This window comes from Chrysochloris asiatica, unplaced genomic scaffold (genome assembly GCF_000296735.1).
Source record: "Chrysochloris asiatica unplaced genomic scaffold, ChrAsi1.0 scaffold00092, whole genome shotgun sequence".
NCBI lineage: Eukaryota > Metazoa > Chordata > Mammalia > Afrosoricida > Chrysochloridae > Chrysochloris > Chrysochloris asiatica.
Window position 1 is genome coordinate 4,264,912 of NW_006408610.1, and position 24,367 is coordinate 4,289,278.

General features: G+C 47.1%; 1 protein-coding gene across 3 annotated transcripts in view; it reads right to left on the bottom strand.

Moving 5' to 3' along the window:
* Window positions 1-15,225: 15,225 nt before the first annotated feature.
* The window catches only part of PML (promyelocytic leukemia), a 59,553-nt gene continuing 50,411 nt past the window's right edge, over window positions 15,226-24,367 (bottom strand). For all 3 annotated transcript variants that reach the window (XM_006866495.1, XM_006866493.1, XM_006866494.1), the window contains exons 8-9: window positions 17,626-17,776; window positions 15,226-15,995 (exon numbers count right to left, since the gene is read on the bottom strand). In XM_006866495.1, the coding sequence (XP_006866557.1) occupies window positions 15,226-15,995; window positions 17,626-17,776 (921 nt within the window). The remainder of the gene's footprint in view (window positions 15,996-17,625; window positions 17,777-24,367) is intronic.

Below are 24,367 nucleotides of genomic sequence, written 5' to 3' on the forward strand. Positions count from 1 at the left end.
GGACCAGGAATATAGAGCTCTCTTGGGTAGCTGTATGCAAACTAGAGGCTCTTCTACTTTCATAGAATTCTTGAAAGGATACAAACTATTCTTGGAAGGCCTGTTCTGGGATCCAAAGCTATTTTGGGAGCAGTACAGTTTCTGTCGCTAGATACAGATGAACAGGAGATGTTTATGAACTCAAAGCTGTTCCTACATGACTTCACATCCTTAACCTGTTACCTGACCTAGTGGCAGAGAAGAGAGGCACTTTTCTATAGAGGTGGCAACAGGTGGGGAAATTCTGCCCCTGTCTTACAAAAAAATGTGGAAGTAGTACAAAACAGTGTACTTAGAAGCCTCACTCCAGCTTCATTGACTCAGTGCGGTCTTAAACTCCTCCTTGCCTTCTCTCTCTCTCTAAGTTTCAATACTGCAGAAGTAGAACAGACTAGATGTTTTCTGAGACCCTGGTTCTTGGAGCACTGATCTGGAGAAACCAGTTTACAGGTTGAGATGGAGCCTCTGGGAGGCAGGCTGCCTTCTGATGAAGCTCAGTCTGCAGGAGGATGAGCTGGAAAAGTCTTGTGGTATTCCTCCTCCTCCTAGGCAGTTTCTTTGTTTTCCCTCCCACCACACTGCAACCTACTCTCTACTGAGACAATCAGCACATGTGGACCCCAGGAAATCACCCTCCCCCAAACTCCTGGGCACTGCTTTGTGGATAGGGGGAGTACTGCTTCAGCACACTTCCCAAAGGTCCTTTAGGAAGAAATCCTACATAGTAGGATTCAAGAAGCAGTGAGGGTGATATTAGGGATTAAAATCTGATCACTGTTTCAGGAGACACAAGCCACTCACCTGTCAGTGTGTCTTACTGTGGTGGCTTGTGTGTTGCTGTGATGTTGGAAGTTATGCCACCAGTATTTTAAATACCAGCAGGGTCACCCATGGTGGACAGGTGTCAGTGGAAGAGTCCACACTAAGACAGACTGGGAAGAAGAAGAGGTGGACCTCTCCTGAATGGTTAGCTATTGAAAACCTTATGAATAGCAATGCAATTTTGTCTTAAATAGTGCCAGAAGATGAGCCCATCAGATTGGAAGGTGCTCAAAATACAACTGAAGAAAAAAATGCCTTCTTAAAGTAGAGTTGACCATAACAATGTGGATGGAGCAAAGCTTTTGAGAACTTCATTTGCTCATGGGGTACAACTTAAAATGAGAAGCAACAGCTGTAAGCATCCATTAATAAATAATCAAACAATCTATGGTTTACTATGCCTGGAATGATAAATTGAGGAGGAATGGCATCACATTCATTGTCAAACAAAGAGCATTTCAAGATCTATCTTAAAGTACAGTGCTATCTATGATAGGATGATATCCATTCACTTACAAGGAAGACTGGTTAATACCACTGTCCAAATTTACACACTAACCACTAAAACCAATGATGATGAAATTGAAAAATTCTTGTGAGTCCTCATGTAGCGCTGTAGGATCACCACCAGACTGTAAACTACAAGGTCTGCAATTCAAACCCACTAACTGTTCCTAGGAAATCCTCATAGGGTTGTTCTGAGTCAGAACTGACTAGATGATACCTAACAACAACAACATCCACATCAACATCTTCAGACTGAAATTGATTAAACATGCAATCAAGATGCATTAATCAGTACTGGTGATTGGAATGGAATGAGAAAGCTGGAAACGAAGAGGAAGGGTTGGTAGTTGTAAAACATGGGCTTGGTGATAGAAATGATACTGGAGATCACAAGATGGAATTTTGCAACACCAGATGGCAACTACACACATGGACCTCACCAGATGGAATACACAGGAATTGAATTAACTATATATGTAGCCTAAACAAGGCCAGGGGCCAACTGAAGAGCAGGTCATCAATTGCTCATATGCAAATTCAGCCTGAAGCTAAAGAAAATTCAAACATATTCACAAGAGTCAAAATACGACCTTGAACATATCTCACTTGAATTTAGAGACCATCTGAAGGACAGATTTGATGCATTAGGCACTAATGACAGAAGACCAGAAGAGCTGTGGGATGGCATCAAGAATAGCATCCAGGAAGAAAGCAATAGATCATTAAAAAAAAAAACAGGAAAAGAAACCCTCATAATCAGTCCTGATAACAATTATTCACTACCTTCATGAGTATAGGTCAGGTTCATCAAATTGTAGCAATTTACCCTTGTTTCCTTTATTTATTTATTTTTTTAAATGTTGTTGTTGTTAACTTCCTGTAGTCGAGTTCTGATTATCAAGCTATTGAGGCTAGATCAAATGGGTACTGTCTGCAAGTTTGGGTGTTTTTGTGCATCTCCCCTCACTTCATATCAGCTGGATGCTTCACTCTCAGTTCTAGCCCTCTGTGGCTAGATCCTTGTCCATGGGCTCAAGTGTCCTTAGGTCTCACCACACTTTGGACCAACCAGCCCTTCCTCTTCTCTCTCTCATCTCCGCTCCTGGACTGCAAGATCAACCACTCCCCTCCTTTTGTTACAAAACATCTACCTTTATATTTGCAACACTCACAATCAGTCCTGATAGCAATTATTCACTGTTGAGCCACAAGAGTCTTATCCCCATCTCCTTTCACCAGCCCTGTCCAGACAGGTTGGAAACCACTCAGTGGAGCTTCTACTCTCCCCCACACCCTCTGTCATCATGGTCAGTTCTACTTTGAGGAGGCTGCTCTTCCCCAGTTATATTTTGAGTGCCTTCCAATCTGAGGGGTTCATCTTATGGCATTATCTCTAACAATATTCTGGTGTTATTCATACAGTTTCAATATTCAATAATCTAGAGATAGCTGAGTGTTCCACTGCTGTTCATAATGTTTTTAGTGGCTAAACATTAAGACGTAGTCTGCTTCTTCTGCTAGTCTGTCTCAGTCTGGAAGCTCAGTTGAAACCTATCCTTCATGGGCAGTCCTTTAAAATACCAGTGGCATAGCATCCAGCATCACAGCAACACACAAGCCACCACAATACAATAAACTGACAGACCGGTGGAGGATTATGGGGGCTAGAAAGTCAGGCAGCAGTTGAAAGCTTCTGAAGGCTTACATCTCTCTCAGGATCTATAGGCTAGGCAGTGCAAAGAGAGCACAGTAGAGAGGGAGGGAGAGAGACTGACAGAAATAGAAGAGGGAGAGAGAGTAATCTTCTAAAGTATCTCTTTATATGTAGTCTGAAGGCAGAACACAGCTTAAGGAAGCTTTCCTTCCAACAGATTCATTAGATTACATTATGGAAAGTGGTTACATTGTATTGTATTAGATTACATTATGGAACGATAACTAGTCTAGTGTTTGACAAACAAACAAACAAAAACAACCCACTAGAAACTTCAGCCGTCAGAGTCAAAACTTCCAGAAGGCAGCCTGGGGTCTTCTCATCCATCTCTTTTTCTGAGCCTAGAAGAGCTCAGGGTTAGGCACAGACCAGATGGAAAACCAGAATTTCCTCTCCACAATCTTCAGTCTCTTGCTGTGAGCAGTCTCTCTCCATTTATTTTTGGAAGGGTTTCTAGAAGCAAACTCGGAGACAAGAATTTGCAGGCAGTGATGGTTAAGAAAAAATTCCCAGAGAAACTGGTTAGAGAGAAGGGGACTCAGGTTCTGAAGGGAAGAAGCTAAAGGAAGGTGTTGTCTCAAGCATAATCTCAGCCTCAGCTGGATCCCTCGGGGAGCTCTAGAGCATAAATAACACCCTAGACTTTGTCTTGACTTGAGCCGCATAGCTGGGCTCACCTAGCTGCGCAACAGCTAGACACTGCTTAAACCCAAACCAAATCACTTGCTGCTGAGTTGATTCTCACCAATGGTGACTCTGCATGTGTCCGAATATAACTGTGCTTTATACTGTTTTCAATGGTTGTTGTCTTTCTGAAGTAGATACCCAGGTCTTTCTTCCAAGGTGGATTTGAACGGTCAACCTTTCAGTTATCAGCCACGTGCTTAATCATTTGCACCACCCAGGGTCTCCTATGGCTTTCCTGCTAAAAACCCAACCAAACCCACTGCCATCAAGTTGATTCTGACTCCTAGCAACCTCATCCACAGAGTAGAACTGCCTCATAGGGTTTCCAAGGATGTGAATTTTCATGGAAGCAGACTTTTGCATCTTTCTACTGCCTCCGGGAGGGGCTGCCCCAGGGAGAATGTAAGCTTCTAGAAGCTTCCCTCCCTCTGTGCCTGTGGGCATAGCTTCTCCAGTAGCTCAAGGGCAGGCCTTTGAAGAAAGCTGCAGGTATGAGCTGACAGAAACAAATCACACAGAAACGGGGGAGGAGGATGGGTTGTGTTATATCATTCATTCAATAAACAGTGAGCCCTGTACACACACACACCTGGTGCTGTGCTTGGCACAGGTGGCATGTGTACCAGGCAGATGCTATCTCTGCTAAGAGGACCCACTCACAGGCTTCCCCTCTTCTAGCTTGTTCAGACCCCCTTTGTGTGGCCTTGGGCTCAATCAAGTGTGGGCTCAATCAGGTGTGTGAGGCCTGAGTTCCCTTCCCCACACTGAATTCCATTTTCCTGAGGAGACATGGATGGGCAGCTGCCAGGGCATTAGAGTTTGGGGCTTAGTGTCTCCCAGTCCCATTATTTCACTTCCTGGTAGGGGAAGCAGAGGCCAAAAGAAAGGTCAGAGCTGGTGGGGTTGGTATTGGGGTGGACACCCAGGCTAGGTGGCCACCGCGAAGACACCCTTAAGGCAGTTGACGTAAAGAAAGTATCAAGGTGATGAGCTTGCTAGTTAACAGGCCCTAGAGACTCCCAGGCATCCATGGCCTCTCTGATGGCAGAGGCAGCTGTTTCTGTGCTCAAACAGCTGCCCCACATGTCACCCTCCCGCATTAGCCCTGTGTACATCATCTCCCAGCCCTTGCCCCCAAAGGCTCATGTGCACCAGAACCAGTGCCCTGCCCTAGTCGGAGAGAGACTGCGCTTCTGCCTTCAAAGTGTCATCTGGATAACAACAAGATGTTGCTGTTAGGTGCCATTGAATCCATTCTCACTCTTAATGAGCCATGTGACAGAGCAGAACTGCCCTAAAGGGTTTTCTTGGCTATAATCTTTATGGAAGCAGACCATTGGGTCTTTGTCTCCAAAAGCCACTGGATAAATTTGAACCACCAGTCTTTCCATTAGCAGCTGAGTGCTTAACTGTTGTGCCACCAGAGCGCCTTTGCTGACTCTAACCAGCCTCAGAGAGGAACATCTTGACCAGGTGGCTGACTGGGGCAGAGATTTCAAGGACTGAGGTGGGGCCTGCTGTGTTGTAGCTGTGCCTCCAAGTTTGCACCCAGGTGAGGCTAACTGGAATGACAAAACATCTTGAGACCCTCAGACCCAGTCTGGTGTAAGGGGGTCCAGAGTGGGCGGTCGGGGTGAGGGGAGGTACATCTGCTTTTCCACTGACTTTCTGTGTGACTCAGTGGTTCCTGTCTGTCACATTCTCCATCCTCAGGGCTGCCCGTGCCAAATCCAAGCTGAGGAAGGAGCCCTCAGAACAGTGCTCTCCCAGGAAAAGAGCACTTCTGAGTGTTGTACTCTGGCATGTCCTCTTTGAAGCACCCCAAACAGACTTCCCCAATGAGGCCAGCCAGAGGGCCCAGAGACATCTGTGGACACCTCCGTCTCATCACGTGAGCCCTTATCTCCAGACCCAGCTGGAAACTTGATGTATTTATTTGCTTCTTCCAGGGCCCTCTCTGTCCAACCCACATCTCTGCCTGCATTGCAAGAAAGTGACCTTCCTGCAGATAGATGTATCTGGTTGCCGGTGGGGGCCAGAGTAGGGTGGGGGGTGGGGAGGGCTACTATAAATCTGTCCGGCCTGGAGCCTGCAGGGAAAAACAGACAATCAAGGAGACTTTGAGAGATGGGGGATGGTGGTACCCGGAGAGATGGTTAGGGACAGAGTCACCCAGAGCCACCCTAAGTGGACTGGATGGAGGAGAAAGAGAATAAAAAGGGAGGTGAAGGATACACCAGTGGGGAGAAGGGGAAGGGAGGAAAGAGAAGGGACAAAGAGTGTTTTTTGGTAATCAGTAAAGCACATTCTCTTCTAAAGTGTTAGGTATATAGAGTTATTTTTTTTACTGACCACAAGCTTAAAGCAGAGAAGACATCATGCTTGGTAAAGTCGAGGGTCAGCCCAAAGCAGGAAGACCTTTAATAAGATGAATGGGCACTGACTACAGCAATGGGCTCAAAGAGAGGGATGATCTTGAGGGTGGTTTAGGACCAGTCAGTATTTCCTTCTGTTGTACATAGGGTCAGAACTGACTGGATGACACCTAACAACAACAAAGCTGAGTGCTGTATGTATGTTACCTCATTTAATTTTCACTATCTGTGTGAAGTATGGAGTCCTGGTGTGGCGCTGTGGGATAAAGCACTCCACCACAAGGTTGGTGGTTCAAATTCACCAGTTGCTCCTCAGAAATCCTTGAGTCAGAACCAACTGGACTGCACTTAACAACAATTTGTGAAGTATACATATGTATTATCATTCCCAATTTACATATGAGATCACAGAGACTAAGTAACTTATCCAAGGTCACACATGATACAGCTGGGATTTGAACCCAGGTCTCTCCAAAGCCCACATTCTACAAGGGCTGTCTCTGCCTCCTTCTTGGTTAATCTGATTCCTTGTAATTGGAATTGATCAATATCAAACTCTGGAGTCAGCTCACATCTGATGGCTGCTGAACTACAGGAGAGTCAGCTCTCATTAGCTTTCATGATCAGAGCTCCTCCTATCACTTGCTTGGCTGGCATGCCTTTTGGAAAATTTCTGTGGTTAGCCAATAATGTGCTTGGTTGTTGGGTTTAGGATATTTATAACATTTGTAAACAGACTTTAGCATGGTCCAGGCAGTTTGTCTTTTAGAAAATGCCTCTGGGCTGCATTTGGGGAAGTTCCATAAGCCAAGAATGAAGGAATTTTCCCCTCACTTGTTTGCAAATGGTGGAGACTTCCAGACTTTTTGTCGGCATTGGGGGTAGGGAGCATCAGTGGAAATTCTAAGCTCTCTTCTCAACTGAGTCTCTTTAGGTGTCTGTTTCATTCAGGTCCAAAAGGTCCAAATACAAAAGACGGTACTGATTCCTCGCTCTCCCAACCCCGGTTCCTCCTGTGCTACTTACTCCGGGAGGCATGTCCTCAGGGACTGTTCACATTCCCTCCCATCTCCTTCCAACCTGGTCCAACCTCATTTCCAACTGAGCCACACAGAAAGGTTAACCAATACCCACTTGCCTTCAAGTGGATTCTTCATTCATCATGACCTCACATGTGTCAGAATAGAAGTATGCGCCATAGGGTTTTTAATGGCTGATTTTTTTAAAAAAAATGTTTTATTGTGAATTATGTGATAGTTTACATGGGAGAACATTGGGTTTATATTCATCCTATCGTATATCGTTTCATTGCCCTTCCATGCGTCATCAACCAACCAAAGGGTATACCTTGCAAGCCTGCCCCCGGTAGCCAGCACACAGCCCCTCTCCCTCTCTGGATCTAAAGTCCCCAGCCGCTCCATCTCTCCACATCATCGTCTCTGCCTCCATCTCTGGCATCGCGGCTTCTCTGGGTAGGGTCCTGCTCTCCACTCTTTTCCCTTGATGGACCCAGGGACCTCTGCTCCTAGACTGAAAAGTTAATCACTTTCCTCCTTGCTACAAAACATCTACCTTTACATTTCCAACCCTCACAATCAGTCCTGATAACAATTATTCACTATTGTATCACAAGAGACCTATCCGCATTTCATTTCATCAGCCCCGCCCAGACAGACTGGATACCACTCAGTGGAGATTCTATCTTCCTCCAGGCCCTCTGGATCTAGGTTCCTTCTTGAAATCTTGTAAGCCAGTCACTTCTTGTAATGGCTGATTCTTGAGGGGAGCAGATTGCCAGGCTTTTCTTCTGGGTAGACTCAAGCTACAAATTTTTCAATTAGCAGCTGAGCACATTAACCATTTGTATCCCATAAGTCCTGGTGTGGAGCTGTAGGAGCAGCACTGTTAACCAGAAGGTTGGCTGTTCAAACCCATTAGCTGTGCCTTGGAAACTTATACAGAGTCACTATGAATCAGAACTGACGTGACAGCATTTAACGACAATAATAACCACTTAGTGGAGTCCTGGTGTGGCGCTGTGGGTTAATGCGCCAGACTGCAAACGTATTTGAACAGCAAGGTTGGCGGTTCAAGCTCACCAGCTGCTCCTCGGAAACCCTATACAGGGTTGCTATGGGTCAGAATCAACTCAACGGCACTTAACAACAACAACAACAACAACAACTTGCATAGTAACTGCAGATGGGGACTTTAGCCTAACTCAGACAATTTCAAAAAGATAAACATAGGGAATGAAAATTGGTTCTTGTGGGTTGAGGGAGGGAGAGTAGACAGCCTTTTAGATATTACCTTGGTTTCTGACTCTCCAAAATACCACAGTACCTAAATAGATATACAGTATATCTGTGTAAGGAAGAAGCAAAATGATACTGATTTGCAGGTGATACAATTTTGTATATAGAAAATTAGAAAGAATCTATAGAATATCTACATATTAAATTATCATTGAGGGAATGACGAGAAAAAAGGTGTAAAATGATTCCTTCTGTTGGTGTTGCCTCACAGTCAGCTCTGTTTCATGGTGACCCCATGTATAACAGGATGAAACACTGCCTGGCTTTGTTCATCCCTAGGATCAGTTGCCGATGGAACTGCTGTGATCCCTGTGTTTTCATTTGTTGATTTTTTTTTTTAATGTTTTATTGTGACTTATGTGATAGTTTACATGGGAGAACATTAGTTTTACATTCATTCTATCATATACCCTCTCATTGCCATGGTTACAATCCCCTCCATGCATCATCAACCCTGCAAGCCTGCCCCCTGCACTAACCCCCCTCCCCCCAGTCTTCAGCACACAGTCACTCTCCCTCTCTGGATCTAAAGTCTCCAGCTGCTCCATCTCATCGCTCCATGTCACTGTCTCTGCCTCCATCTCAGGCATCGCTGCTTCTCTGGGTAGGTTCCCGCTCTCGGCTCTTCTCCATTGATGTTCCTAGGGACCTCTGCTCCTAGACTGGAAAGTTAATCACTCCCTTCCTTACTATAAAACTTATACCTTTAAATTTCCAACCCTCACAATCAGACCTGATAACAATTATTCACTATTGTATCACAAGAGACCTATCTGCATCATTCGTTGATTTTTGAAAGGAGAGCTCCAGTTTTATTCTGTTCAGCATTACAGTCCCGAGCAAGTGTCTACAGACCCATGGGTGAGCTTGAAATGCACTGGCTGGGAATGGAACCTGGGTGGCTCACACAGAAGGAAATCAAGACTTCCATCAGGAGCTATCATGAAAAGGAAAAGACGTTGAGAAACATTGCCTTAAATCAAATAAAACACATACACATGAACAAATTAGAATTAGGTTAAGATCAAGTACTGGAACCAAAACGTTGGGGCATGAGTTTTCCAAGGTCTGCCTTTCCCATCATGTGAAACTGACAGACTGGGGAGGGCACAGAAAGGAGACAGCAGTCCCACCCATGTGTAGACACAGGCTTCTGGGGTGGGGGTGGGGGTAGCAAATCTCAACTCTACCAAGGCACATTTAATGATCTTGAGCCAGTTAGCCCTCCCATCCTCAATGTTTTCATCTGTAGAATGGGGATGATGAGGTAGCTGCATAAGGCTGCTGGGAAGATGACATGAGGTTACCAGCACTAAATGGCAGGACATTGTAGGACACATAGTCATCTTTTAGGGGTGTCACCTGTTTCAGAGGCTGTCACTCCTGTTGAGGCATGTCCATTTCCCAATCGCTTGTCAATTCCATCGCTGTTCATTGGCCCCACTAGGGTTCAGTGAAACGAGGCCACGCCCCTGCCGGTGCTAATCAAATAGGATGCTGGGGAAAGGGAAGTTGGGGTGCTAGAGTAGGGAGCCTTGGGTGAGAGTCTTCTCAGAAGTCTCTCTTCCATCTGTCCATAGTTTCACCGACTTTTCAGTTACTAAAGGAACAAGAGAGTTAAACAAGGAATAAGGAAGACTGTAGAAGTATCAATGAATTATGGTATTGGGGAAGAATGTTATAAGTACCATGGGCTACCAGAAGAAAAAACAGGTCTGTCTTGGAGGATGTGTAGCCAGAATGTTCCTTGGAAGCCAGGATTTTAAGACTTCGTCTTTTATACTTTAGATATGTTATGAAGAGTGACCAATCCCTGGAGAAGGACATCATGCTCGGCAAAATGGAAGGTCAGCGAAGGAGAGGAAAACCTCCAAGGAGATGGATTGGTACAGTGGCAGCAGCAATGGGCTCAAACCTAACGACTGTGAGGATGCTGCGGGACTGGGATAGTGTTTCATTCTGTTGTGCACAAGGTCACCTAACAACAACAAAGGGACAAGAGGAGTCCTGGTGTGGTGCTGTAGGATAAGCACTGGTCTGTTAACCACAAAGTCTGTGGTTCAAACTCACCAGCTACTCCTCAGAAATCCTAGACAGAGTTGCTCTGAGTTGGCACTGACTTGACTGCACACAACCGAAGTGGTTACAAATCGGGCTGCGAACCTTAAGGTCAGCAGTTCGAAACTACCAGCCGCTTCACGGGAGAAAGATGAGGCTTTCTGCTCCCGTAAAGATTTACAGCCTTGGAAACCCTGTACAGGGTCGCAACCCACTCGACGGCACTTAACAACAACAACAACAGGAAAAGAAGACTGAATAGGGACTCTGTAATTTCATTCCCAACCGGAATCACCAAACATAACCCTAAATATAATAGAACTTAACCTTAGACATCACCTAAACAAACCCTAACCTTGACTCCTTACACCACCCTTACCCCTTCTACAGATAAACCAGCATTTCTCCACATTGAATCATTCCTTTTGCACTCACAACTTTTGTTATACCTAAGGTGTCCTGGTGTGGCGCTGTGGGTTAATGCGCCGGACTGCAAAGCTGTTTGAACTGCAAGGTCGGCGGTTCAAGCTCACCATTCGGTCTTTGGAAACCCTATACAGGGTCGCTATGGGTGGGAACCGACTCGACGGCACTTAACAACAACAACAAATGGCGCTTTTAGTTACTTAATTTTTATCTTTAAATTAGCCCTTAAAGAATCTAACTTTAGTGTCAGTGGGAGAAACTATATCCCAGAAAACACTGGGGTGTTAAATACAAAGCGATTAAGATTCTTAAAATGTTTCTCCATGTACCATATACATACCTTTACCCCTCATACCTTGGAAAGTTTGCGCCGGACTTTGAAAGGACTGATGCCTAAGCCGTAACTATCACTTTGAAGCGCCACAGCTGCATCAACGCTAGGTCCGGTGGAACTGCAGCGCCCTCTGCTGGCTAAACTGAGAGCCGCCCTAGCAGCTCCTCTTCCTTCTGGGCAGAGTCCTTCTGGGACTTGAGGTTTAGTGTGCACTTTGGCCCACACTTTTAGGTAGAATGTCCTGATTGTGAGGGGTGGAAGAAGGGCATCCTTACACCTGAAGTGTGGGTGGAGACAAGCCTGGGGTCAGAGGAGGAGATTGGACCAAGAGAGGGTCTGGGCCTGCTGGGAGGTGAAGGTTAGGGTTGGGGATACGAAGGAGTCAGAATGAGTCTGGAGAGGGAATAAGGGTGGAAGGGGATAGTCCAGGGCTGGGTGATTGCAGGAAAGGGGTGAGTTCAGGGCAGGAGAAGAGCAGAGCCAGGTAGCCGGGAGGTGTGCAGGTGGATCTAAGAGCAAGGTTAAGGTTGGGGTTAGGTCCAATTTTTTTTAGTGGCTTTCCTGGGGATGCAAATAAGCTCTTGGGCCTCAGAGGAAGGCACTGGAACAGGGCAGGGCAGAGCTGCCACAGGAAGGCTATGTGGTTAAAATTCCCTATCTGGGTGTGATGAGAGCCACCTACTGCTCAGCTGGTAGATTCCCCTGTGCCAGGACCCCCATGATCTGCAAGACGTTTTCTCCCACATCTTGTTCTTTATTTCCCTAAACACAAGTCCATGCACTTTCCCCTATGATTAAATATATTTATTTTTTTATATTTTATAAGCAGTAACATGGTCCTCTTGGTTGTCTATGAAATAATCTCTTATATGTACGTGCTTTTTCATACACTAAAATCATTTTTTTACATACATTTTCTCAGTGGTTCAAACAAAGATCTCACAAGGTAAAAACCACCCACCCATTTTACAGAGGATAAGCTGAGGAACAGATGCATCAGAGTAGGGTTATGGTACTAAGAGGGGATTGAAACGCAGCGTCCTGACTTCTCCCAGGAAACTCCTAAGTAGTTGACACATGTAAATCTGAGATGTAATTTAAAAATGAAGCACAGAATACATACTCAGGATTAATCTTTTTGGCCAAAGGAACAAGCTGAGATGAAAGCGCAGAACTAGATGGTGCCTGGCGATCACTACCAACCGCTCAGAAAGGGGTCACATTAGCAGGTCTTGGATAAAGTGGGAAAAAATGTGAAATAAAACTCAAAATCATAAAAAATTTCCAGGCTTAGTAGTCAGATCCAGAACCCCCGAGACTACAGCCTTTGAGTTACACTTCAAACCTGGAACCAACTCCACTCCTATGGCTGAAATGTCTGCTAAACGGTAGATGGCTATACAAGGTGAAGAGTAACAGTTGGGAGGTATGCACTCCTTAGATTCATCAACCATTCAAGATCAAAAACGAAGTTCAGACGGCAGGAAGGGTTAGAAAAAAAAAAAAAGGGATGAAAACAGGAAGGAAGTAGGATTAGTGACGTTCCATTTGTGGGGATTGTCATCAATGACATGAAACGAAATGTGTATGAATTATTGAATGGGAAACTAATTTGCGCTGTAAACCTTCACTCAATTCGCAGTAAAAAGTTTAAAAACACATTAAAAATAAATAAAATTCTGTTACTGGAATTTGGACATCTGACACAGATAGATTGGCTGAAGACTGGGAACACTGACTAAATCCCAAGTTGAGGGTGTCCCAGGACCACCAATCTGTGACAGACACACCACCGGTGTGTGGCATCCACATTAGTTACACATTGCTAATGTCTCCAGCCTCTTCCTTTCCTTATAAAGGGGTTACTTCCGGTCACTCTGAGATAGAGGGATACACAAGTACCCAGCAGGGCAGTGGGGAGGCTCCTTACTCCCTCTAAGGAGATGATTCTGGAAGTTGACGCTCCCTCCCTTTGGGAGAGGATCCTGAGGCAGGCCATGAGGCATCCACATCCTTGAGGCCCTCAGCACTGAGGGCTCTCGGCTTCATTGTCTCAAAAGACGAGCACAAGGAACTTCTGTGCTAGGCCAGTGACCTTCCCCTATGTTCGGGACTGGGGACACTGCCCCTCCTCCCCAGCCTTTTAAGATTGTCATCTTTATTAAAGGCTGTGACACTGGAGGCAGGGCGAGACCACCCGGCTAGAAAAACTGTGCTTAGTTGTGTCTGAGAAGAGCAACTATTGGGGGTGTAGTTAGAGCTGAGAAGTTGGTAGGTGTTACTCCGTCCAGGACTAGACTGAGCAGTGTGGAGGACCATGGAGAGTGGCACAGGAGCCGCCTTGTCACTGGCTGAGATGGTTGTTAAGAGTCAGACAGTGGTCCCAGACACCCTCCTGCCATCAGCCTGCTTCCCATGGGAGCTTTAGAGTCAGCACTTGCTCTAGCAGACTGATCTCATGATGCCCCTGTGTGTCAGAATAGAACTCAGCTCCGTAGTTTTCAAAGGCTGATTTTCAGACATAGATGGCCAGGCCTTTCTTCTGAGATGTCTCAAACCTGTTTCATCTTCCCATTGGTGGCCAAGCAAGTTAACTGTGGACACCAACCAAGAGACACATGGGATTGCCAGGAACTGGATGAACTAGATGACAACTGGTAACTAGGAGCTCTCATCTCGGTCACAGGTTTCCTTAGTGGAGATTGAGGGCACCCATCGAATGAGGACAATACTGTCATTACCCTAATTTCACAAATATGGAAACTGAGGTCCTAGGGGCTGGAGGCCTTGGCTGAGTCTGTGAAGCCTCACAGAGGCAGAGTCAGAGGAGAGAGGGTGAGGAAGAGATAGTTTCTAGTCAGAGGGGAGGGTGTTGCTGATGACCTTTGGGGATCAGTGGCCTAGGGGTGGGAGGCAGAGAGAAAACTTCCGCTCCTCCACTTCAGAGGTCAGCTGTCCATTCCTACCATACCAGAGCGGCAGAGCTGGACGAAACCTCTGACACCCTCTATGTCAATCAGCCCACACTTGGGCTCAATGAGGGGCCTTCTCAATGCACCCAGTTGGCTAGGCCAGGGTGCTCATTCTTGGTGACTCCACACTGTTTCTCCTTGGAGGGGTGGCCTATTGAATCAAAGGTGCTCACACTTCAGTGTGCCACAGAATCATCCGGAGAGCCCGTGAAAACACAGATTGCTGGGCCCCACCCCAAAGATTCTGATCCAGTAGGTCTGAGGTAGAGCCCAGGAATCTGCACGTCTAACAACCTCTCCAGTGATTCCAATGCTGATGATGGTCCCCAGCTACATTTTGAGGAGTGCTGTGTTAAAAGATGTTCCTTGAAGGGGTTTGGGGGAAAGGGCAGTACCAGAAGGGCAGGGCAATGCTGAGAGGGGTCTGTGTGGCTGTGAGGCACGGTCAGACTTTGAGAGAGGGGCATGCATCCTAGAGTTGGATGTAGCTGGGAGAGGGGTGCAGATATAGCAGCTTCCATCTCTGCAGATATGAGATCCCTTTGGGATGAAAGTGCTCTCAAGGGGAGGCTCACGGAGAGTCAGTGTGGTGTGAAAGGCACTTGGGTACCTGATGGGGAGGTCTGGTGTCCATGGTAGCTGTCAGCAGGTTCCCTGGTGGTGACTGGGGGTCAGGGAGAAACTGTAAAGACACCCATGGAAATGGCAGGTGGGCAAGGTGGGGCAGGGCCCCCATCCCTTCACTCAGGCATCCCTGGTTCTGGCTATGGCTGAGTGCCGGACACAGTGAGGACCTGCTGACAATCCATTGACTCTCCTGAGCCCCCCTTGTAACCTTCTCTGTGGTAATTGTAGAGAATTTGGTTCCAGAAAAGGGAAATTGGTCCTGGGCCAAATGCTGACTGAGGATGGAAGCTCTGGGACTGTTAAGACTGATTAGCCTTCTCCACCCCCAGAGACCTGAGGCCCCCTCCTCTCAGCTCTGCTGGGAGGCACTTTTTGCCAAGCTGTGGCTGGAGAGTGGAGCAGAGATGCCTTCTTCCTGTGCTAACAGGCCTGTGAAGTAGGCACACAGAGCCTGCAGGTCGAAAGCAGGCTGGGTGGGTGGTGAGGCAGCAACCTGCAGGCTCAGGTAGCGACAGTACTTCCTCAGGCCTCCCTGTGGGTCTAGGCGGTGGGAGGCCAACAGTTCCAGGAAGCTCACATTGTGGAGGGCCAGCAGACGGGCCTCTGCCCGGGGCAGGACAGCCGCATGCACCAAGGGCTGCAGGGATGCGAAGCACTTCAGGCTGCAGAAGGAGTAGACATGCTGGGCCAGCTGGGGGCCCGGGATGATCTCAAAGAGGCGGCACAGGTCACGCATGGTGAGCACGGTGGCCAGGGCACTTCGCTCGTTCATGTTTCTCGCCAGGTAGGTCTTGGCCAGGCTTTTGAGTTTGAAGCTGCTAGCCCCGGGCACACACTCCTGGATCAGGGGTAAGGTGGCCAGGAAGCCGGATACAGCCTCTTGGAACTCCCAAAGACTGTTCATGTCCTCTAGGGCCTGGAAGAAGTTGGGGAGGCCGGGCCCCCACAGCTTAGAGCAGGCCAGGATGGGATGACGCATGGAGTTCAGGAAACGGAGGAAATGCCGCAGACCCACCTCCAGCGACACAGCCTTGGAGTAGATGCTGAAGGCCTCAGGCTGGATAAGCACGCGGAACTTACTTTCCTGGTTCACGGCCGCCAACTGGCTAATCTTCTGGGCTGGGCAGGAGAAAAGGGCAAGGTAAAGCACCAGGCACAGCTGACCCCTAGGGCAGCTGACCCATCATCTAGAGACCCCTGGCTCACCTGCTGGGGTCCAGCCCCCACCCCCTGCCCATCACCTGCCTCAGAGTTCAGCAAATCCTTTTGGATCCAGATCTTTCATGTGATTAGCCTCCACCCACCTTCAGGGGAGACGCTGGCCTTCCACTCCCTGCCCGCTGGCCTCCAATTCCATAAATCATTTCACTAAAGCCCCCTCCCTCCCTCTGGCAGAGCCCTGGGACGCAGACAGCAGACCCACCCAGTCCCACTCCATTCAGTGAGGCCCAGAGCTTGCACCTGAGGTCACTAAAAGACTTCCTTATACTCAGAAAACAGCTGCTTCTGTGGTCTGGGTGGACCCCAATGGTGAGTCCATAGCCAAGGGCAGGGCCAGGGCAAGGACAATAGGGAGCAGAGAGGCCCCTAGGAGAAGTGGCGAACTGTCTGGCTTTGGCTGTGGACTCTCTGGAGATAGACTACTGGTCCCATCACAATGAGTTTCCACACTTGTTTCTGTTTAGAAGTGTGTCCCCCAGGCTCTCTCTCGGGGTTATAGAAGTGCTACCTCACACTTCCAGGTAGTGGTCTAGGCATTGGTCCTTACTGAGCCAGCCCAGGGCACACCTGGCCTCAGGTGATATAGAGTGCTTTGCACATGCTGGCTGTAGACCCTGCCAGGGTTCAGGGCTCTCTGAGGTCTCACACACAACTTTGTCTGCACTTAGCTGCTCGGAATCCCTTAACAACAGCACTTAACAACAATATAAAGGCATGGAGTGACTGGCTTACAAGTTTTCATGGGTGTGCTTAGTTTGAGAATGAGGGGAATAAGGTAGAATCCCCACTGAACAGGCTTCCTCTTCTCCAGATGGGGCTGGTGAAAGGGGATGGGGATGATACTGATAGGATTTTATGCTTCAATTGTAATTGTTATCAGGATTAATTGGGATTGTCAAAATTGAAATCTTAGAAGATGTGCAACTAAAAGTGGGGAGGAGTCAGTCTTTCATTTCAGGAACAGATGATCCCAGGACCATCATGAAGGATGAGTGGAGCATGAGAACCTATCTAGAAAAGTGACTATGGCAGAGATGGTAGCAGAGGAGATGGCGTGGAGAGACAGAGCAGATGCGGGCTCTACGCCCGTGGACTGAGAAAGACTGTGTGCCTATGAGCAGAAGGCTGGCTTACAGAATGTGCCCTTTGGACATTTAAATAAATATCTGTCTTTTGTTTTGTAGGTGTACACCAAATATTTTTTGCTTTGTTGATTTGTGAAATATACGATGCAAATGGGGAGTCACAGGGAGGAAGCGGGATAACTTGCTGCAGGAAGGAGAATGCAATCATTGAGCTGAAACAAAATGTATGATTTGCTCAATGTAAAGCTTATGATCTTCACTCAGCACACAATAAAAAGTTAAAACAAAGAAAAACCAGCCATTGAAAACTCTATGAAGCAGTTCTACTCTCACAGGTGTTGTTACGAGTTAGAACCAACTCAATGGCAACTGGTGGTGGCTAGGATCTTGGAAACTGAGAGACTACACTAGAGAGAGGTAGGGAAGGCCGCGGGAGCACCCACTTTCGTCATCAATCTTAAGATCAAAGAAAACCAGAGGACTGTCTTCGGCTGGGAAGTTGGAGATGCTATCATCCAGGACCCTGAGGGGGTTGGCACCCTCCAGCTGGAAGTCACTGGATTCGCTGCTGCTGTCAAACATCTCTTGGGAGGGCTGTAACAGAGAAAACCAACAGGTCAGGGGCTCGCAGGGGACGCAAGGGTATGCGTGAGTGTGGATGCAGGCAGACATCTGTGTGCATTATTGGAGATGGGAGCATATGTGTAGAGGTGAGTGTGTGTGCAGCTGAGGACGTGTGCCTACATATATGCACACGTGCGTGAATGGGGGTGAAGTGCGCATGTGAGGGTCAGGTGAGTGAGCCAACATTTATGCACTAGCGAGTGATGGGGTGTGAGAAGATGTGACGCATGAGTGGTGTGTAAGCGTGAGAGTGGGAATGAACATGAATGGCCAAGTGTTTATGTGTGTGTGCATGAGGGTGTGAGTGTGGAAAACGGTGCTGACACAAGTGTGTGAAAGTGTGAAAGAATATGTGGGTGAGCAGTGCTGGAAGTCAGGAGTCAGGGGCAGGGCCAGCTTCTATGGTGGGCAGGGCCTGAGGGATCTGCTCTTGAGGAGACTCAGAAGAACTTCCGTGAACTTGGGGCAGGAATAAAGAAGATTGTCTTGAACCCCAGATGCTTCTCTGGAAGGTCCAGGAGCTTGGTTTTTATTGTCCCCTGAGCCAACAAGGCCCCAGGGGACAGGGAGGACTGTTTGGTCCCCTGAACTTCACATCTGGCAGACAGACAGATCCCTGGCAACAGAGAGCAGTGAAAGGAGGAGCCCCCAAGCTTCAGAGCTTGGAGAGCTACCCAGGCCCTCCTTTCAGTTAATGTTGATGTCATGGGCTGCCTCTGAGTCCTGGACTCACTGCCCCAGGCTAGGCACTAGAGGCTTGGTCCTCTGCAAGGGTGGGAAGGGAGAAGGGCTCTATCTCTGAGAGTCTCCAGGAAGCTGGGATTATGGAGAAGGCTGAACCTCGGGTAATAAGAGTTAGTTGCACATCATCTGTAAACTGCCAAGCCCAGATGTTCAGTCTTTGGTGGCCAGCACAGAGTCATGTCGTGAATTCCACCTGTGGACACTAGCCAGAGACCAAAAAGAAGGGACATTGCCAGAGTCATGGGGCTGGTGGGGACACTACTGGACAGGAGTCCAGAGCAGACCTCCATATTAGCATATTCCCATAGCCCTTCCTTTGTTCAGGTGAAGCTGTGGTTTTCAAAACACTTCAGGCCAGAGAAAAATCTTAACTGCCCACAACGAAATTACAATGTTTCCAATTTTCTGAGCAATGTTCGATTTTTACATTGTGTTTCATACTCTTCCCAGGCTCACCATCTTCTTCCCGTCATTGATAGAACAGATATTCACTATAAATCCATCTAGAGATGGTTTTCCTCTTTTTAAATGTATGCATTTACAGTCAGAATGTTCCTTAGAAGCAAAGATAACAAGACTTTGGCTCATGTACTTTGTATGTGTCATCAGGAGTGACCAATCCCTGCAGAAGGGCATCATGCTTTGTTCGAGGTCAGTGAAAAAGAGGAAGACCTTCAACAAGACAGCTGGATTAACACAGTGGCTGCAACTCTGGGCTCAAACATAGCAACAACTTTGTGGATGATGCACAGGACAGTGTAAGACTTGTGTTATATACAAGGTCCTTTTTAGTCGGAGCCAACTCAGTGGTAAGCAATACACACAGATCTAACAAGAGACTGTGTCAATTGCCTTGTCTCTACATTGCCTTGGTTCAGCCATGCCATTAAAGGCAGAATGTACGTGTCCTAATGTCTCCCGGACCTGTTCCTCCTCCCCAAAGGAGCTTTCTACAAGAAGTTTTCTTCAAAATTATTGACTGGCTGGTGGACCATAGACTCCGCCATCTTCCCCTCTGGGAGAATCAAGATGTTTTCTGTCTGTAGCCTCCCAGTACTTGTCCAGTCACAAGGCAGTGGTACTTATACTTTGACAGAGGGACTGGACTCCCTTGTTCTGTGCTCCGAGCTCCCTCTCGCCAGTGTCAAGGAAGAGTCCCCTGGGTTGGATCTTCTCTGCCGCCCACTGACATGGTGCTTTGGGTCTTTCACTTTTGTTCTTTGTACTCCAAAACTGCCCCGATGTGCTTCCACGGGTCTCCTTCCATTTGAACTTCAGATGTTTGGATGTTCCTTCTTGGTGCCGAGTCTAGAGTCACACACAATGACTCTTCACCTTTGTATCTGCTCTTCCAAGAGTAGTGCTCCCCATAGTTACACAGCTGTATCCCCAGGCTCCATCTCTAAGAGTTTCCGGAAAGCTGGGGCTATGGGCGAGGCCAAACCTTTGGTGATAAGAGTTAGTTACTCATCATCTGTACAACTGCCAAGCTCTGATGTCCAGTCTTTGATGGGCAGCTCAGAGCCGTGAGGTGAAGGGCTCCATCTCTAAACCAGGATCTTTTAGGATCACTGGCAGAGACACCCACTGTCCTGAGGACTTTTTCCCTTTTAAAGTCACAGGACTGTCCTTTTTCCTGAATGTACTGAAGCTGCCTATATCAGAAAGCCCTGCTGGTTCCTTGTCAATGGAGGGAACGAGGGATCTTTCAGCCCCTACCTCTTCTTCCTCTAAGATTCCTCTAATCTTTGAGGGCTTCCCTAAAGGATGGGGCTGATCTCACTGAGTTGTCTTCCATTTAACTCCAGCGAGCTGTAAGTTCTCAACACCCTCTCTAAACCCCAGTAATACAGCTAGAAAGTAGAGCCTGGGCAGGTCAAGCACATTCTAACTCAGCATAGCAAGCCTAACAAAGAGCACTCAGAGGAGGCAGCTGGGTCTCTCTTGTCATACCGCATATGGACACATCACTCCACCTACATAGAGATGTGAGCAGCATTCCTCTGACCCAGTTCCACAGTTCCTACTTTGGCTGGGTCTTAGCAGCTTTAACAAATCTCTAAGCCCAGGCATAGCACCAGCAAGGCGAAGTTGTTCAAAATGCCACCATCCTAATAATTACAGATTCATTCCATGCTTGGTCATTAGTCAATCAGGCATGAGCCAGATTCTGATACAAAATAGCTAGTCTCTGGCATCAAGGAGGGCTCAGCAAGAGCCCACAAGCTCCTAATGAACTTTCTCCTTCACCCAAGCTTCAGCTATGGCTGGGATCAGTTTAGCAAAACACCTGTGATGCTGTTAGTCACAGACGTGAAACTTCAACTCTTCCAAAATCTGGAAGGCCCTGGAGATAGCTCACTTATATCCATCCCATTAGCTAGCCTGTGGTCTCCACTGCCTGTCTGCTACTGCTCGGGTCCCTGTTCCTCAGGAAGCACAGCCTCCACCAGCCTCCCTGGGGCAGGGGCTATGGAAGGAGCATGTGATGGACATTCACCAGTACTAAAGCATCCTGCCCTGGGCCAGCTGTTTCCTTTCTGGCAGTCATTCGTGACAAAGTGTGTGAGAAGACCTATCTTTTCTGCTTGAGGTCTTAAAATGGAAGTTCCATGGCAGAGACGATGCTGACTCATCCTTACAGTTTATAAGCACTATCTTCTCCCAGCTGCTCCACAATTGCACCGGGGGCTTACCTCTCCACCCCCTGACCCTGGCTCCCTCTGCAGCTCACTTGTCCATCCACCACCTCTTCTGGCAATGGCCAGGTCTTTCACAGAAAGCTCCTTCTCACTCTTGCAGTCTCACAGACCCCATGGGCAGTGCCAGAGCTCCAGCAACAGACATAGCTGAGGCCCAGCAGGGAAGTCCCTAGCCGCCTGGCACACTCAGGAAATGGGATCTCAGCAGGCCAGTGTTTTACAACTTTCACTCACTGAGAGGTTGGATCAAGGATACTGACTAGGAGAGGATGTGGGGAAGTGGCAAATCTGACCTGGTTCATCTCCCTAAGCAGTTTGTAGCAGGTGCACTAGGGGCCTCAGGGATCTAGAGGAGAACATGGGAGGAGGGAAAGGAATATATGAAAATAAACGCAATTAACAATCATACCCACTGCCTTCGAGTCAATTCCAACTCATGACAACCTGCGTGTTAGAATAAACAGCTCCACCGCGTTTTCTTGGCTGTCGTCTTTATAGAAGCAGATTGCTAGGGTTTCCTTCCATGGCACTGCTGGGTGGGCTAAAACCACCCACCTTTCTGTTAGCTGAAAGCAGACTCTTTACACCACCTAGTGACCTAATTCGTTTGCTTTAAAGCATTTTTTTTTTTAATTACATTTTTTTTTTTTTTTTATTTGGGACTCTTGCAAATGGTTGTATTTTAAAACATGCATCTAAAAGCATGCAGTCCTGGTGTGGCACTATAGGGTAAGTACAACCCTATGTAGACTCTGCATGGGTGGGAACTGACTCCATAGCACTTAACAACAACAACAACAGCATACACAAAGGTAGCAGTCCCTGGCTTCCTCCACATAGCAAGTCTGCTTTCCAAAAACGAGCAACTGCTTCTGATTGTTTTAACTCTTAATGACCTAGAATGTCCTTATAACTCTTTACTTCAGTCGTCACCTACAGGGACCTTGTGGATAGCTGAGGATTAGGCTGCCCCCCCCCCCAATACTGCGAGAGTCTCAGTCCCCCACATGATCTGTCTGGGGTGGAGATTGCATATCAATCTTTTTCTCCATCTCTCCCTTCCTGATTTCTACCAACACCCAGGGCCAGCTGTAGCTTTCAGCTATCAAGACTCTGGGATGGGAAAAAGTACCAGGATTTCAGAGGGATTCCGCACTTGGAAATAAAGACAAGATTGGATAAGTGATTGGGTGTGAGGAATGATAAAAGGAAGGCATACTGGGGGATTTGGGGAAGATGGGGGGCGCTGTTCCTGAGAAGGAAGAAAGAAAGGCTGAGTTTGCATGTCTGTGGAGCCATCACAAGGAGATATCAGATCCTCAGCTACACAGGTCTGGCAGGTAAGACTGAGTGCTGAGGCCGAGATCACCTGGAAAGTATAGACCAAAAAGAGGGGCCCAGAACCAAAGCCTGCAGTTCACCACCATTTGGTGTCCTTTACAGATAGAGCTGTTCCATTGCATCCCTGTCAATGTGCTGTTGCAGCTGTTTTTGAATTATCTTTAGCAAAATTTTGCTTGTATGCGATATTAATGATATTGTCCAATGATCCACATTTCGCTGGGTCACCTCTCTGGAATGGGCACAAATACGGATCTCTTCCAATCAGTTGGCCCAGATAGCTGTCTTCCAAATTTCTTGGCAAAGATGAGTGAGCGCCTTCTGTGCTTCATCAGTTTGTTGAAAGATTTCAATTTGTATTCCATGAATCCCCAGAGCCTCGTTTGTTGCTAATGCCTTCAGTGCACCTTGGACTTCTTCCTTCAGGATCATTGGTTCGTCATCATAAGCTATCTCTCGAAATGGCTGAACATGACCATTTCTTTTTGGTATAGTGAATCTGTGTATTCCTTACATTTTCTTCTGGTGGTTTCTACATCATTCAGGAGCTCTGGTAGCATAGTGGTTACAAATTGGGCTGTGAACTGCAAGGTCAGCAGTTTGAAACTACCAGCTGCTCTGTGGGAGAAAGATGAGACTTTCTGCTCCCGTAAAGATTTACAGCCTCGGAAACCCTGTTCAGGGTCGTTATGGGTCGGAACTGACTCAATAGCACTCAACAACAACAACATTCAATATTTTGTCCATAGAATCTTTCAATATTGCAAGTCAAGGCTTGATTTTTTTTCTTCAGTTCCCTGGAGAAAAATTGGAGAAATACTGATCATATTCTTTCCTTTTGGTTTCATAACTCCAGGTCTTTGCACATTTCATTCTAGTATTTGACTTTGTCTTCTTGAGCTGCGTTTTGAAACCTTCTAGTCAGCTCTTGTACCTCCTCATTTCTTCCATTTGCTTTAGCATCTCTACACTGGAAAGCAAGTTTCAGTGTCTCTTCTGACAACTATTTTGGTCTTTTCCTTCTTCTTAATGACCTTTTGCTTCTTCCTGTATGATGTTCTTGATGTCATCCCACAACTCTTCTTCTTTTCACTCATTAGTGTCTAATGAATCAAATCTAATCTTCAGATGATCTCTAAATTCAGGTGGGTTATGCTCAAGGTCATATTTCAGCTCTTGTGGACTTGTTCTAATTTTCTTCAGTTTCAGCCTGAATTTGTATGTGAGCAACTGATGATCTGTTGTACAGTCTGCCCCTGGTCTTGTTTTGGCTGATGATACAGAGCTTTTCCACCATCTTTTTCCACAGATGTAGTCAATTTGATTTATGTGTATTCCATCTGTGAGGCCCATGTGTAGAGTCGTCTTTTATGTTGTTCAGAAAAGGTATTTGCAATGAAGAACTTATTGGTCTTGAAAAATCTATCATGAGCTCTCCTGCAGGTTAGAGGCGATCATTTGCAGTGTTCCTGGAGGAATGACTTTTCTCCAGGAAAGTCCAACCTCCAGGTGGCAGCACAGAGGCGGCAAGGCTAAAGGAAGTGGGGGGGGAGGGGTGGGGAGTAAGAGGACATGATCTCATTAGAGATGGGCTGAGATGGCAGTGTGCTGGCCAGAGAAAGGCGGAAACAGAGAGGTGGGAGGAGCCAGTGGGAAGGAGAAAAGCTGCAGCACCCAAGAAGGCTGAAGAACCAGGATCTTCTGCAAGAAGCAGGAGGCTGTGAGGTCTGAGAGTGTTGTAGGAATGGACAGTTCTTGGAGATGGTGCTGCCCA